At 33.9% G+C, this 17,402-nt stretch overlaps 1 protein-coding gene across 1 annotated transcript; it reads left to right on the top strand.

The window, feature by feature from the left end:
* Nucleotides 1–11,068: 11,068 nt before the first annotated feature.
* On the top strand, nucleotides 11,069–16,903 carry LOC145610792 (uncharacterized). The gene is made up of 4 exons (XM_081666085.1): nucleotides 11,069–11,109; nucleotides 11,442–11,522; nucleotides 15,449–15,849; nucleotides 15,966–16,903. Exons 1-4 carry the CDS (start codon nucleotides 11,069–11,071, stop codon nucleotides 16,901–16,903), a joined length of 1,461 nt encoding a protein of 486 aa, XP_081522211.1.
* The last annotated feature ends 499 nt before the right edge of the window (nucleotides 16,904–17,402 follow it).

The following is a 17,402-nucleotide window of genomic DNA, read 5'->3' as shown; positions in this document are numbered from 1 at the left end:
TGTTGGACAAAAGGAAATTGCGACGGTAATTGGTGAAGTTAGGGTTAGGGTTTTATAGATTTCTTGCGATCGATTTTGAAATTCTTTGTTCTGGTTTCTTCTTTGGTTTTGGCTAGTATTGATTTGCCCAGTTTTGGCTTTGAAAGTCTTCGTTCTCCATAGTTCTTATTCAGAAGCTAAGGGTTCGTTTGGCATCGCTGTGGTTTTTTGTTTTTTGGTTTTTTATTTTTTAAAAGTATATTATATATGTCACATAATGAATCAAAAATTATTAGACTTATTAAAATCATGATAATTTTGAAAACTGACAGCAGAAAAGTGGAAACACCTTTTTCTTGTTTCCTGTTTTTGATTTTTAATTTTAAAAAAAACAGGAAACTGAAAACCAAAAATGATGTCAAACAAGCCCTAATATGTTAGTTTTCAGTTTAAGTTCCTGCTACGTGTTTGGTTGCAGTGGCGTATCCAGGAATCTAAAAAAAAAACCGATGATAATATATTAGTTAAATATTCAATACATAAGTTCAAATTTGGCGACTCAATATCCGCATCATCAATAGGAGACAAAATATCTTCTTCTATCGGAGGATTCCTTGAACTAGGTGAAGAACTAGTAGTGGACTTTTGCAAATTCTCGGAACGTTTCAAAAAAGATTTTTTTTTTATTTTTTTTGAAAACAACCAAAAAGACTCTAAGTTGGTAACAAAAGCTCTACAATCTACAATAATACACAAAATAAACAATATAATAATTGTTATTTTCAATTTTAAAGTCTATACTAGTTACAACATTACTACTTTTATAAATCTACTACTTTTAAAGTATAATTCTATTGCAAAAATTATACTTCACATGAAACAAAAATCCCAAGTCCCCAATAAACATTGTTTTTTAATGTTATTTTGTTTGAAATTTGGAAAAAAAAAAAAAAAACCTAAAAATGGGGATAGTAAGAATCCTAGGACTTATAAGTATCTCGCTGCTCTAACTTTTAGCTCTAACCAATGCGCCAAACTTACTCAACAAATTATTTACCTCACAAAATTTCTTTTAACCCTGTTTTTTTTTTTTTTTGTTAAAGAAAAAAAAATTAAAACTTATAATTTTTTTCCAAAAAATCTGTGGGTTCTATGAACCCCCTTGAACCCCCCTAGATCCGCCCATGTTTGGTTGTCTCACCTTTTGGTTTTGTTGGCTTGTTTTTTTTCTTTGTATTGTGTCCCTGCTTGGTTTTTGGTTGGATAGCTATGGTGGGCTTGTCCAATCTTGATTTGGTAACGGAAAGTAATTTTGGGTTAGACTCTAGGTTTTGGGTGGTGGGAGGGCAAAGTGCCTTGCCCTTCGCCTTTTTTTCTTGTCTGGGATTTGGAGATGTTACTCTCCTTACTTGTTGTAGTTAGTTTTGGCTTATGCTTCCTGGGTTGTGGGTTTTCCTTGAAGAACAACTTGGGTGAAAGTCATTTGTTGATGGCTCTTCATATGTTAGGTTTGCGAGTGTTCGAGTGGAAGGTTGGGTGTTTTATTCGTTGTTAGTTGGCTCTAATTTTTATAATTGGAGTTTTTTTTAGTGTTTTCAGGTCTGTGATGGGTTTTGAACTCATTACATTCAAAATTTTAAATTTGTGCGCTGCTCCCATATTATTTGGGGTTCATAGTCTGCTACCAATCATGAATTTCATTCCCGTAAAAGAGAGAAATCAAGTTACTTGTTATTGTGATATTACCTTCCATTCGTTTCTGGCTTTGGTTTTTTTCAAGCTCCACAAAGAGTTTGGCAATAACTTCCTCATTATTCTTCGGAATTGGGCTTATAATATATCGTTGGAAAGGTCTTTTCAAGCCCCATCCAACTACACCATTATTGAACCCTTATTATGGACGAAACTAAACTGGATTGACTATTTTCAATAAAATAAGGTTGTTTTCAAAAACAGAGAGAAGAGAATTTTTAATAAAAACTAAACCGCAACACTTGACTTTCCACACTTCCACCTCATTCGATTATGGTTTGACGTGAAAGGCATTCATCACTGGGTTTGGTTTTGGGGAGACACAAATGGGTATCTACACTACAGCATCTGGTCTAGAGACTTTGCACGACCGTGCGCATCATAGCACGTCCATGCAACCTAGGCTGCACGTCAATGCATCACTACAAGAAAAAGGGAAATTAGCAACTGATTTTTGCGACTACCATATTAATTAGTCGCAAAAAATATTTTTGCGACTGAAAAAGATGAGTAGTTGCAAATTTTGCAACCGATCTTGCAGTAGTTGCTATGCGGTCACTAATTAGCGACTGATTTTTGCGACTACCATAATAATCAGTCGCTAAAAGTATTTTTGCAACTGAAATAGACGAGTAGTCGCAAAAAATTGCAACCGATTTTATAATAGTTGCTATGCAGTCGCTAATTTACGACACTCTTATAATAATTTGCGACTAAATTGTAGTTGCCAATGTTAATAATTTTGAAATCATTTTTTTCTAAAAATTGCACTACTATTGCAACTAACACGGTTGTCGCTACTTTTTTTTTTTTAATTTATTAAGAAAGAATTAAAGAAACCCCTTAGAATAATAAAGTTGTTGCCGCCAAAAAAAAAAAAAAAAAAAACTATAACTCCTTTTTGTAGTGCAGTTTATTGCTATTTCTCTTTACATACTCTTCTCTTTACTACTCTTCATAAAAAAATATCAAATTTATCGCTATTTTCGTGCGCTATATCTCTATTGTAGTGCAGTTTACGTTCTCCACTAATCATCAATTTAAGGTTTGTTTTCTAATTCATAAGCTTAAATTTGCTTTTGATATATATAGGTTTTTACTCATGCTTTTGATTAGTGAAATCGTGGTGCTAGAATTCCGTTTTGTCGAGATTGGGTTCAATTATGTGTGCTTAATTAAGGCTTATTTGGATCCTTTTCTGAAATTTCAATCGAGCTACTTTAGTTTTTCTTGGTAACGAATAATTGAATCATGTATGGCTGGTATTTTGCGCAATTGGACTAACCTTATTTCGTGAAATTTGGTTAATGATTATGCAAATTGTGAGTAAATTTTGCTTAATTGAGGGGCCGAATTGCTTAATTGTTGCTGGATGTTGACGATGGTGTTGGTGAGGGGCTGCTGTGGTGATTTTGGTTTGGTTTGGGTGGCTGCTGGTGTTGGTGAGGGTGAGCAGGGGCTGTTGCGAGGTGAATTGGAGCAGGGGATAATTGGGTTGTTGTTGCGGCTGCGCGTGAAGGTGGTGGTGCGGCTGCAATTGGGTGATGGTTGTAGAATTGAGGTGTGATTGCGTGGCTGGTTTGGGCTGTGGTGGTGCGGCTGCTGTTACTGTAGCAGTTGGGGTTGCTCTGGTGGATGATGGATGAAATTGGTGGGTTGAGAAGTGCGTGGCTAATTAGTTTTAGGAGATGCTGGCGGTTTTGGCGATGGTTGGTGCTAGTGTGTGTGGTGTTGTTGGTGGTAAGGCTGGAATGCGTGGTGGTTGATGGCTTGATGCGTGAGTGAAGGAGAGGGAGCAAGGGATGTTGATTGGTTTTGGTGGGCTGATGTGGTTGATAGTTGCAGCAAGGTTTTGGTGGGCTGTTGTGTGCGAGAGGGAGCAGGGGAATTGGTGTAGTGGAGGTTAAGAAGGTGGGGTGATGGATAAGAGGTGGGCAGCAGCCATCAAAGTAAAGAATTGCACACACTTTCACTCGTCCCCGATCTCCGAACTCACTTGACATGAAACCCCGGGACCCTAAACACAAAACCGAGGAGAAATCAAGACAAATAAAAATGAAATAAATAAATTAGGAATAAAATAAAGTGAAATAGAAAAAGAGAAATAACACTAAACTAATAAAAATTAAATAAAACTATACAAGTAAATAAAATCAAATAAATAACAAAATAAATAAATTAGGAATAAAATAAAGTGAAATAGAAATTGTTTTTCTGCAATTTTCCCAATTTTATTTGGGAATTTGGGAATATATTTTGATTTTTGTCAACAATAACCAAACCCTTAACAATCTGAATATTGGCCCTGCTGCTAATTCTTTTGTAAATATGAATTTGTTGGATAAAATTTTGTAATTGATCTGCGAATTACGGTGGGTATTTCATTGCTAAATCTGTCGTGTGTGACTGATAAGTGATAAGTCATGCTGACAATCTTTGTATGCAAGGCTATAAATCATACAATTTGTAATTTGTGTTCATGGTCCTTTGCTTTAGTTTTCTATGTAATTGTATGTGAATCTGACTTGAATTTACTCATAATTAATGGTCCTACACCATAGATTTGAGTGTGAGATTGAAAATGAAATGTCCACCTTTGATTGTAGTGCTTCACATAGTCAAATTATATCATCAGCAAAACAGACAGGGCATCAGTTTAAATATGTGTTTCTCAGATAATAATTTATCATATCAAGTGATTTTAGCGTGCCCATGTTTTTTTTTTTTTTAGAGTGAGAGAGAGAGATCAACAAAAAATGAGGTGTAAGTACGTAGTATAATAGTTATAGAAATATATATATTTCTCATGATTTTTATTTAAAAGAGTAGACCTGTATAGAAACATGTTGAAACTCAAAAATGTAATTAGTAAAGATTGAAGCAAGTAGAAAATTTTTAGCCACTAAGAGATGACAATAACTAGTCTTTATTACAATTGCTCTGTAGTCTATGTTTCCTTTTTTTTGTTGTATTTTTTTTTTGTGCTAACAACTTCTTCTAATACAAGGCAAAGAAAAAGGATGGAATTTTACCAGCTGCTGTTGAAGTTTATGAGAGCACTCATTCTGTTTTTGTGGGCAATGATGAAGTTGAATTGATGGGTGACAAGTCTCAAAAAGTCATGGTATGAGTATACTTCTATATTTTGCTAAGATTACAAAAAAAAAAAAAAAAAAAAAAAAAAAAAAAAAAAAAAAAAAGTGGTAGTTAATGTTTGGAGATATTGTTTATTTGTTTGTGTGATTGAGTTGGAGGATGAGAATGATTTGCCAGCATTAATCATATGATTAATGTGGTATGGCACAATGTGAATTGAGACAGGTTTATTTTGAAGCCATACCCTATAGGAGGGGATTCTTCAATTTACAAAGGAGACTCTGCCGAAATTTTTACTAATAACTGCTTACATATATAAATTATTTTGCTATAAGTGTTACTGTAGGCGTCATTTGAAGTGCGCCTACATTAAAGCATGTTGTGAATATGTTTGGCACTCATAGTAAGTGGGAATTGACATTACGATAAGGGACAACGATTAGGGACAAGGAAAGTAGGGAGCCGCCAACAAGTTTTTAAAGAACTTGTAAACCGTTCACGGATCATTTAAGGCAACCACGATTAAGGGACAACGAAGGCAACACCGATTGACCCGTGAAGGTTACACCCCATTCACAATCCATGAGATTACTAACTCCATTCGGAACCATGAAAGGAGGATCAGGGATGATGGTACGAAGTGAGTCATGGATTCACATTCGCCTGTATTGGCCTCTACTCGATTCTTATAATGAAAAGTATTCCTGTGATCTCAAAGGCATGCAAACAAAATATTCAATTTGCTCCAAACTATTATGATGCTAAATTAGTTGAATATTAATGCAACATATAATTCTAAAATATTAGTGATCACTTAATTAAACAACAAAATTAAAAAAGAACCTAAACCGGTTGTCCAAATCATCTTATTAAGCATGATTTTCAAATACTTATTCCCTTTAAATATGCAATATGGTGATCATAAATAAATAATAGAACAAACATTAATATTGAAAGCAATTTAACAATAATAGTGTTAGTCAAATCAAATAATAATAATAATCATGATATAAGCAATATAAAATAATGTAAGTAATTAAATTAATTACTCACACTCCGCGCGTTCTTTAAAATTTCTACATCATGAATAAATTGTTAGTAACTTCAATAAAAATAAATCAAATCAAAATTAAATTAAATAAAAGGTAGAGTTGATTTGGTCCAAACCCTCAGTTAGTTATACCTTTCACGCCTTGTTTTAAGTATAGAACTTCGGGTATTGTATGGACTCCTTGGAGTACTTAAAGGAAGAATAGTGTTTATGAATGAATATAGGTTTAAGGTGTAGAGTATGAGAGAGGGAGAAGAATATTTTTGGTGTAGGGAGAGAGGAAGAGAGAATGATTTGGTGATCAAGATTGTTGATGATTGAAAAAGGGGAGATATGAACTCTATTTATAGGGAAAAAAGAGGGGGCCGAATCAAGAAAAGATAAGAATTCGAATCGGATAAAACTCTTGCGATAGACATCAGTTTTTGCGGTTTTTGTTTTTATCATATCTTTATATCTCGATATTGGAATAAGATGAATAAGATATCATTGGAAAGATATTGAAGTCTAATTTCTAACCCAATTAGAATCAGATTAAAATATGTTTTAGAAAAAAAGATATGGCCGAAATAGTGAGACGGTGTCAGTTTTGAATAGTGTTTCGTATTTTGCTCATATCTTTTTCGTTATAGCTCGGAATTAATATTATAATATATCATTGGAAAGATAATTTCAAGATCTATCCAACCATATAAAAATTAGATAAAAACTGTGAAGCACGAAAATCATATCTGACAATCTATGAACGTCTTTCAATTCGAATCGAACTACTAGAGGAGTTTTATTCAACTTCAAATGCTTTAATCTTATCTTTTCAAAAAGGATAATTAAGATCTTTTAGAAGCTTATAGAAGCTTCCAATTAATCCTAATTGGATTAGAAGTGGGATTAAATCCTTTGGACCCTCCACATGATCATTGGGTCGTAGGTAAGGTGGGCTTAGGTTCGATTTAGACTCAGTTTAGTATTTTGGCCATAACTTATTTGTTATAACTCGGATTTAGGCTTATAATATACCGTTGGAAAGTTCTTTTAAATCCCTATCCAAATATTTAATCATTGGACATAGATTATGGACCAAAATAAACTGGTCTAAACGTTTTTATAAAAAGGACACGAAATGAATGATTTTAGTGGACACGAAATGAGGAAAACATGTTATGGTTTGGGAAAAATGGGCTAGGAACTAGGATGGTTTATGAAATGTATTGGGAAAGAACATGGATTTAAGCACTCTAAAGATTACATACTCAACCCGACCAATAATGGCGGTGAAAGGTTGTTCATCATCGGGTTTGGTTTTGGGGAGACATTTTTAGGTGTCTACCGAAGCCCCCACTTTGACTGAGTTTGTAGAAACGTCTGTTTCAAAAACGATAGTCAAAGTAGTCGATAGGGACGGAGAATGATTTAAGACGTTCTGCGATCCTAAATCACTCTATATACGCCGACACCTGCAGAAAATGTTAGTTCCACAGATAAAACAGTAAAGGGATAGAATGCATATCTGACAGTAGTGTATCGGTGACAAATGAGTTTGGTAGCTTCCTATGCTTAAAGGAATCCACCGGATGATAATGAAATAGGGGAAGAAGTTTTGAACTTTCCCAAAAGAAAATAATGAAATAGGGGAAGAAGTTTTGAACTTCCTCCTTAAGCAAGACGAAATGAATCGTATGAATTGAATTGCTTGTCTTGAAAACAGTTTATGCATGATGCATGCTCTTTAGCCAAGAGGCTAAGGACAATTACATCATGTGACACGATAGATGAATGAACTTAGGTTATGGAGCTAAGCATCATATATGGTGTAAGAAACGATCTTGAACGTCACTTAGGTCTAGAAGCTAAGCACGTATATAGACGAAGTGATTATTGCATAATGAACGTTGCTTAAGTCAAGGAGCTAAGCACGATATGCTTTGTACAATTAAAAATCACTGATATATAAATGTAACTCAGCATATTATGCGATGCATGAAACAATGAATATTGCTCAGGTCAGGAAGCTAAGCAAGTATACAATGTTTTTCTAATGAATTTTGTCTTTAAAGATGATAACATGCACAGTGTTGAAACAAGATTTCATGATAAAGGGTAAAAAGTACCAAAGGAAGACAAAGCAGATGAACTTTGTGGCGTAGATGGACTTTAATGAGAAATGGCATGTGTCACAAAATCATGATTTTTGATACAGGGAAACTTTTGACGTTTTCCTATAACATGAACATTTTCTCCTTGGCCGAACACCTCAACATCACTTGGAGTATGAGATGGAGCAGCGCCTCATTGAAACCCATCGGCAGATCGGAAGGGTTGGTCGTCTCGCTAGCTGTTGCACCATGGCGCACTAGATGCCCAACGAACATTTCTCTGTTGTTGGCAATCTCTGCCGCGGCCTAGCTGTGGTGCTCATCCTCACCATACAATTTATATATGATAATTAAATAATTAATCACTACTATAAGGAAATAACAGGGTTGTCTTGGAGATTTTGGGGGCCCTGTTATGAAATATAATTTGCTGGGGCCCTTGTATATTTTAAAACTTGTAGTAGCATAAACTTTTTTAGGCTAAAATTGAATATTTGAGTTAAAAAATTCTATTATTTAATTATTATAGATAAATTGTTTAGCCTAATAAAAAAAATAATTATTAGATGCGTTAGTACTGTATCATTGAAATTTTGATAAAAGTTAATAAAATTTGGTCAAAAAAAGGAGAATTAAAAAAAATTGTTACATAATTATCATTAATCCTTTCATAATTCAACGAACCTTAAAAAGTAGAAAAAAAAATTAGTAAAATGTTAGATAGTTAGATGTGTCGGAATTGTGTCATTGCAAATCGTAAAAAATAAACAAATTTTGCACTAGAGATGAAATCAACTATAAGAGCAGTATTCTTTCTCGAGGAAAAAATACAAAAAACAAAAAACAAAAACAAACTATAAGAGCAGTATTGTTGAAATTTGCTCGGAATTCATAGTATGTAGTTTAGTAATTTTTTGATACAAAATATCAAAATTTTGGATTATATATATATGGGGGAAAGATTAAACCATTACTACAAAATTTTCTTCAGATATTAAAATTTGAATTATAATTCCGTTGCTAAGATACATTGAACTAAATATGAGGAAAACAATTTGAATTTCCATACGTAATTTTGAAGTTTCATGGAAAAGAGAGGATTTTAATTGGATTGATTGATAAAAATTTGGTGAAGAATAAAAATCTAGTGTTAAATTTAGGAAAAAACAAGGAAAATTAGGGAACTAAAGAGGTAAAGATGAATCTGGGACAAATCAAGCGAGCGTGTGAAACGAAGTTGAATGAATAGCATATATATTAAAAGGATAGAGAGAAAGTACTAAGTGTGAAAATAACCAAAAAGAACTGATTAGGTGGTTATATCACCAAATTTTCACAAAATAACAAGCACTAGTAGAAAATGTTTCATTTGCGTCGCCTCTTTTGCGTCACTCGTAGAAACAAGCGAAGCAAATGATATATTCTAGCTTCATTATAAGTTATTTGCGTCGCACATTAGCTATGAAGCGACACAAAAGCCTGATATGCTTCAGCTTTATGTTATTTGCGTCGCGTTTATTTATTAGAACGACACAAATAATAGTCCTATTTGTGTCACTCCTTTAGGGACAAGTGACGCATATGAGTTTGAGAGTTATTTGCGTCACTTCTTTGATTAATGAGGGACGCAAATAGTTAATTCACCTCATTACATTTAAGTTATTTGCGTCACTCGTTTAATTAATGAGCGACGCAAATAAGTCTAGGTTAGTAATAAATTCTAATTTTTCCACCCATCTCGCCATTTGCTGCTGCCTCCAAATTCAATATACCCACAAAAAAAAATACTCTTGCTAACCCATTTGTTGTGCCTTCAACAACAGAATTCTTTCAAACCAAAACCCAGAAAAATAGAAAGATCCAAGCCAAAAATCTCTCATTTTCGAGCTCAAAATCAAACCAAAACCCCCAGCAAAATCGAACACTAAAACCCCCATAAAAATCGAGCAAAAAACCCCTAATTCGAGCTGAAGTTTGGTGTATAATAAAAAATTTTCCAGCCAAAAACCCCCCAAGTCAAGCAGAAATTCCAACCTAAACCCCCAGCAATTTCGAACCCTGAAAACCCCAGAAAAATCGAACATTTCGAGCCAAAAACCCCCCAATTAGAGCAGAAATTCGAACCTAAAACCTCAACAAATTCGAACCCTAAAAACCCAGAAAAATCAAACATTTTTTGGCCAAAAACCGCCCAATTTGAGCAGAAATTCGTACCTTAACCCCAGCAAATTCGTACCCTAAAAACCCTAGAAAAATTAAACATTTTGGAGCCAAAAACACCCCAATTATTCGAGCAGAAATTCGAACCTCAACCCCAAGCAGCTTCGAACCCTAAAAACACCATATTAATCAAACATATTTGAGCAATAAAATGCCCCAATTCGAGCTCAAAATCAGTGCTAAATACCCCAGAAAATTCAAGCAAAACCCCCTAAAAACGTGTTATATTTTACCCCCATAAACCCTAGAAATTTCGACCTAATTAGAGGAAAAAATCTGTGAAGTCGACCCATTGTAGCAGCTAATTTGTGAAGTCGATTTCACTCAAGTAAGATTGGTTCTTGTTGTTATGTTAAATATTTTCATGGTAGATAAACTTCAGCATTTAACTTGAACAAGTACTTAGTTTAATTACAAAAATGGTGTTAGTTCATTAGAAAATAATTTTTAGCTTGTTTGGCTTTTGTTGGTTTAATTAATATATGTAAATTTATGTCTGAACTCTCAACTATGTGGAAGTGAATTCCTCAAGTTCCACGAGTTTGTGATTGTGGACAAACAATTGAGGCGGTAGTACACATACCACATTGTCTGTAGGTTTAACAATTGAGGCGGTATATACTCTAACCATTCTCTGTAGTTTTAACTTATTTTTTGTGGTTGTATAATGATTGTGAATTTTATTGGATTTCTAATTATGATATAATTGATTGAAATTGCAATAATATTTGCATTATAGTGCATGACCCAAGGTTTAGTGACTTGTTATTTTAGGAGCCGGGCAATGGATTATGCCATAATACCATTAATTAGAATGTGTTGGGTCACTTGGGTGTAGAGAAAATTTTATTTAGGGGCAAAGTTGTCGTGTTATACGATGGCATATTTCAATAGAGTGCTCATATTGTGCTGCATCAGGTATGAATGTATGATTTTAAAGATGCAACATATCTGCAGTATGATAGTATAAGTTTTGAAGGTGGCCCAACACTATAAGTTGCATTAGGTATGAATGAATGATAGTAAAGATGCAGCATATTTGCAGTACTTAATTGACTGTCTATGATTGTTAATTGTATTTAGGCCCTTGCAAGTTGCAACTATGTTTCCATTCATGAATCTTGATTGTATCCTCGGATTTGAGGTGAGTTGAATTTAGCTGTTTGCTGGGCAGTAGGATCCTCTTTCTCCTGTTGTTTTATGTATAAATAAATATTGGATTCTTATAATTAAATAACTTGTCTTTACAGGGAGGATGATATGCTTAAGAAGCTTGGAGACCTCATGAATGAGAGTCATTATAGCTACAGTGTTCTCTATGATGAATGCAGGTATAAAAGCTTCGGCCACTAGTATTGCTAAATTGAGTTCAATATGCTTATTTGATGCACTACTACATTTTTGATAAAATGCAATGGTAAAAAATAGCTAATATATATGTTGTTGGCAGGAGGATAATTTAGCTAAGAACTAGTGAATTTCTTTTTGATTGTTGCATTTTAATGTATGTTCTGACTTTTGGGATTAATTAAGTGGGCTGTGGGCTGCTGGGTATTTCAATCACTTGTACGTTGGTTTCTTAAGTTCTTTGTATTTTAATAATCACCATCACAACAGTAAAAATTCTTTGAAAAGGAGGAAATAACATTATAATTAACAATAAAATTTAAATCATTCTTCAATATGAATTGTGCCAAGCAATTTAAATTTTAAGAAAGAAATAAAAATAGAGAAAGTACAATTTAAGATGTTTAAAAGCCCAAAGAGAAAGAAAGAGATAACTCCTAACCCAAAGAAAATGAAATAAAAATAGAGAAAGTACTATTTAAGTTTTGCAATTGCTTGTCACCTGAATTATTTCTTGTTCTCGCATAGTGTAATTTGAATCTTTTATCTGTTCGAAATACTTTAAAATCATCATATCAATGAGTATTTTATTACGGTATAAGTTGTCAAATATTTCATTTTTACTTGATAAACACAATTTGAAGTACCTACACTTGAGTTACACCTTTGCTCTTCTATTTATGTTTTGCTAATAGGATTTTCCAAGATCTACACCATATACAGAGGAGGAGATAAACGAGGTTCGAGATATTTGGGCAATGTTATGTTGAACTTTAGATCAAACTCCATTTACTTGTTAGACTCTTGTTTTATTTGTTGGGCTTGACATGAATGTATTTAGTTTACCAACAATTTTGGTTGGTATTGGTGATTGTGTTGGATGATGACCATAATGTCAATGATATTGAGTTGTAAACTTATTGGACAGGTTTATAATATGTCGCCGTCATTCCCAATTTTATGGGTAGGCCAAAATTCAAAGGAAACTCTGCCGAAATTTATATTTGAATTAATTAATATTGCATTTTAATTTCAATTATTGTCTAGTAAGCCATTTGCGTCACTCCTATATAAACAAGTGACGCAAATTAAAAAATAGAAGTTCCTCACAACAGCTATTTGCGTCACTTGTTTATATAGGAGTGACGCAAATAACTCTTATTTGCGTCGCGCCTAGGAGCGACGCAAATGATTTAAAAGTCATTTGCGTCGCGAGCAGTTGCGTCGCTCATAGAAGCGACGCAAATACACTATAAATGAGCGACGCAAATGAGCCTTTTTCTACTAGTGAAGTTCATTACAAGTATTTGGGGTTTTTTTTTTCATGGTCCTGTGCAAGGGCACATCCTGCAAACCCCATCTATGACCATGGAAACAACATGTGATTTTGATCTACAAATTTGATTTACACAAATTAATATGATCCAATAAATTCAAACCACATATTAGGATACATGTGCAATATATGTACAAACACTAGTGCATAATTGAGTTTATGTAACACATGATTAGTAACACTTCTTAAAATGCAAAATATTAGATTTATAAGTAACATTTTGGTAACACTTTATTTAAATGTAGCATAAGTATCATTTCAAAGTATCACTTTTAAAATAGGTAGCATTTGATGGTAACACAAATATAGATGTTACCTATTTTTTGGAAAAACAAAATACATAAAACATTGAAATTAGAAAAAAATACATGTGTTAATCCCCAAATTTATATCAATTAATTAAAATAGCCAATTAGCCGCCAAAGTTAAAAAAAAATTTTGGCCAAAACCGCCAGATTAATAAAATAAACAAGAAGAAAAGAAATTTTTTTTGGCCAAAACCGCCAGAAAATAGATAATCGTTTAGGTTAAGCAGAAATCAGTCATCTCCACTGTTTCATCATAAGATTAGTCTTCTCGCGCAATTTCGTCTGAATTGAAGTTTCTATAAAAAAAATCATTCGTCTCGCGGAATTCGAAATCAAGTCATCTTGGGCAATTTCATCGTGATATTGGTTTCATTGTATTCGTGCTTCTAATTTCAGGTACTTTATGATTTGTGATGGATGGTTTTCTAATTTTTTGGTTATTAACCTTTAATTTTCAAGAATGTATGATCTGAATTAAAACTTTTGTTTTTCGATTGAATTGTGAATGGTTATTGCCTTTGTGTTTGATGTGGTTCTATTTTTTAATTGAATTTTTTGATTTGGGTATTTCGAGTTTTATTTGTGATTCTGAATTTTAATTTTGTGCTATTGGTTTTTTTTTTTTTTTTTTTTTTTGGAGTTCATGCATGTCGTAGAGGGCATTCTAGTTGCTACTTCTAAAGCTTGTTTGCATAATTCGAGTGAATTTGTGCTTCTTTTCTTTTTTTTTTTTCATTGCTGATGTAACAATCCATCTTGATGGTAATTGCCTATGTTGGGTAGCATAGTTAGTGGATTAAATTTCCAATTAATTCCATATAATGATATAAACCATGATTAGTAGTAGAATTATTTATATAGAAGAAGTGAAAGCAGTTGTTTGTTGTTGTTGGTAATGGAGTTTGAGGTAATGGAGAGCAAAGATCATGTAGGTCCATGTGTGTGGCTCATAATGGAGGATTGATCTTTGTAGAGGCTCATAAGAGACTAATTATGAGCAACATTCTGAGAACAAATTAAATATCAGACATAAGGCATAATAACTTCAGTAAAAAAAAAACTTACCAGTAATAGGTAGCTGTATAATGATGAAGCAGATCCCATAGGCCTTGATAATTAAGAAATGTTGGCATTGGCTATACTGCTCTCTGCATAACCTGTTGCATATACATTCTGTACTGCTGTGTTCTTGAAAGTCTACAATCTCATATCACCCGTTAAATATCTAACGCGCCTCATCACAGAACGCAGCCCATTGAGCAGGTCTTAGACTGTCATATATTGGTTTACATTCACTAATCATCATTTATGCCCTGCTTCTGTCTGCAGAGTCGGATATTAAGTTAATTACATATTACAGATAGTAAATTACAGAAGATTCAAGGAACCCAACTTTTAGAATAAACTCAACAGTATCCCAGAAGCTTCATTGCATTTGTTATTTACACCTTTAAAGATACATCAATAAAATGTTCTTATCTTAGTGGAAACTCAAATTATTGTGTTGGATGACCTTGATGTGGAAAAATAGACCTCTTTCTTAAGCTGTGGAACAATAAATTAGTACGAGTAAAAAAAATGAATTTTCCCAAAGTCATGTAAATATCACTCACAAAGTACTAGACAATTGCTAAAGCCCTGACATTATAGTAAAATCCACAATTTTAAATACTATATTATTGCAAAGTCCGTAAAATCCGAAATAAAATACACCTCCTTACTCCTTTGTTGCAAATATGGAGTAATAAGAAACGGTGATACTTTATAGTTATAGTATGATTACTATCACAATTATTGTCCTAAAATAAAATAAAAATTGCACAATTGGTTCGGGTGTGACATGACTTACAAAATTAATTGCATAGCACATAAACTTTTACCATTCGTGCATAACTTGTTACTTGAGTATAATTGTGCAAAGCCACGTGTTAAATATTATTGCCACCACCATATAGGTATTGTGCAGTACTTCTGAACCTGTTTATGTTATTTTTCATCCTAAAAGTGTACACATCATAGTATGTGGTAATGTGATAATGAGTGAGAAACTTATTTTTGCTTCTTCCAAAGTCCCTAGAGTAGAATCTATTTAGTAGTGTATAACATAATTCTATTGGAATAATACTATTTCTACATGTCTTACTTTATGGGAGTATGTCTCTATGAATATTATCATCCTTTTAGACATGTTAAAATTATATGTGATTGTTTTCAATCTCTCAATTCGTGTATGTTTAACTTTTCATAAAGGAGATGAAATGAGTAGTTGGACCAACTTCTTACAATCTAGTCATGAATATGAGAAAGGTGTAGAGGATTATTTAGATAAAGCGTTCTCTACACAAGCAATTGGAGATCAAATAACTTGCCCGTGTAAGGCGTGTTATCACCGCTTTTGGCATCGTAGGGAGACAGTGTTCAATCATTTGATTGCAAACGGGATCGAGCCTGATACTAAAGGATGGCATTGCTATGAAAAGGGCAAGTCATCAACATCAAATACTAAGAGGGATGTTGAAGACATGCATGACGATATTGAACGTCTGATATATGATATTCATAGAGATATGGCAGAAAGGTATGAAGGTGTTGGAGATGAGCCCAATGATGAGGCTAAGAAGTTTTATAAGTTAGTTGAAGATGGAAAACAAGAGTTATATCCTGGGTGCAAAAAATTTCAAAGCTATCATTTCTTATTCGTTTTTACCTTTTGAAGTGTACTCATGGACTAACTAATATAGCAATTTCAGAGTTTTTAGAGCTTTTTTGAGAAGTGTTACCAGATGCATCCAATTTGCCTAACTCTTTTAATGAGGCAAAGAAATTGATAAAAGATCTAGGTCTTCATTATGACAAGATTGATGCATGTCGTAATGATTGTATGCTATATTGGAAGGAGCATGAAGCTGCCACGTCTTGCTATGTTTGTCATGCTCCAAGGTGGAAAGAAACACAGACTAAATCCCAAGAAGATATTAACAATAAGCCATCTAAGAAAGTGCATCAGGTCCCTGAAAAAGTTCTTTGGCATTTCCCTCTTAAACCAAGGCTTCAAAGGTTGTACATGTGTTCAGAAACAGCAGAGCTAATGAGGTGGCACGATGAAGAAAGAAAGAAAGATGAGTTATTGAGGCATCCTGCTGATGGTGAGGCATGGAAAGAGTTTGATCAAAAGTACCCATATTTTGCTAATGAGACACGTAATGTTCGTTTGGGCCTCGCAAGTGACGGATTCAATCCATTTCGAACTATGAGCACACAACATAGTACATGGCCTGTTGTTCTAATTAATTATAACTTACCACCATGGTTATGTATGAAGCCAGAATTCTTAATGCTATCTCTCCTTATTCCCGGGCCCACCTCTCCTGGAAATGACATTGATGTCTATCTTCAACCATTGGTTCAAGAACTCAAAGATTTGTGGGAATATGGGTTGGACACCTATGATGCGGAGAAGCGTCAAACATTTAAGATGCATGCAGCTTTACAATCAACGACCAGCGACTTTCCAGGTTATGCTATGTTATCGGGTTGGAGCACCAAAGGGAAGTTTGCATGCCCTTATTGTCACTACGAGACTGATCATCATCACTTGAGTAATAGTAACAAATCCTGTTATTGGGCTCATCGTCGTTGGTTAGATGAAAATCATCCTTGGCGGCATGATATGGTGTCTTTTAATGGGGAAAAGGAAGAGAGGACAGCTCCATATCCTTGAACAGGGGATCAAATTTCAAGCTTGTTGGAAAACTGGGAAAACAAGTTTGGAAAGCTACAACCAAAGAAGAAATATGTAGATTGTCCTTGGAGAAAGTCCTCTATCTTCCACATTTTGACTTATTGGAAAGATTGTGGTTGTCGTCATCATTTAGATGTCATGCACATTGAAAAAAACGTTTGTGATAATGTGCTCGCAACTTTGTTAGACATACCTGGAAAGTCAAAAGATCATCATAAGGCTTGATTAGATCTGCAAGAAATGGGTATAAGGGGAGAACTACATCCCATGGATGCAGATGACGAGCGATATGTTTTGTTGCCCAAAGCATCATTCTCAATGACGAAGGAAGAGAAAAGCATATTTTGTAGTGTTTTGAAAAAGGCAAAGCTGCCCCAAGGTTGTGCATCAAATATTGCAAGGTGTGTACAAGTCAAGGAGGGGAAAATATCAGGGTACAAGAGTCATGATGCTCATATAATAATGCAACACTTGCTCC

The sequence above is a fragment of the Chenopodium album genome, chromosome 24 (assembly GCF_948465745.1).
Source record: "Chenopodium album chromosome 24, dcCheAlbu1.1, whole genome shotgun sequence".
In the NCBI taxonomy this organism is placed as follows: domain Eukaryota; kingdom Viridiplantae; phylum Streptophyta; class Magnoliopsida; order Caryophyllales; family Amaranthaceae; genus Chenopodium; species Chenopodium album.
Note: the sequence above shows the minus strand (reverse complement) of the source record. Positions and strands in the feature narration are given on the sequence as shown.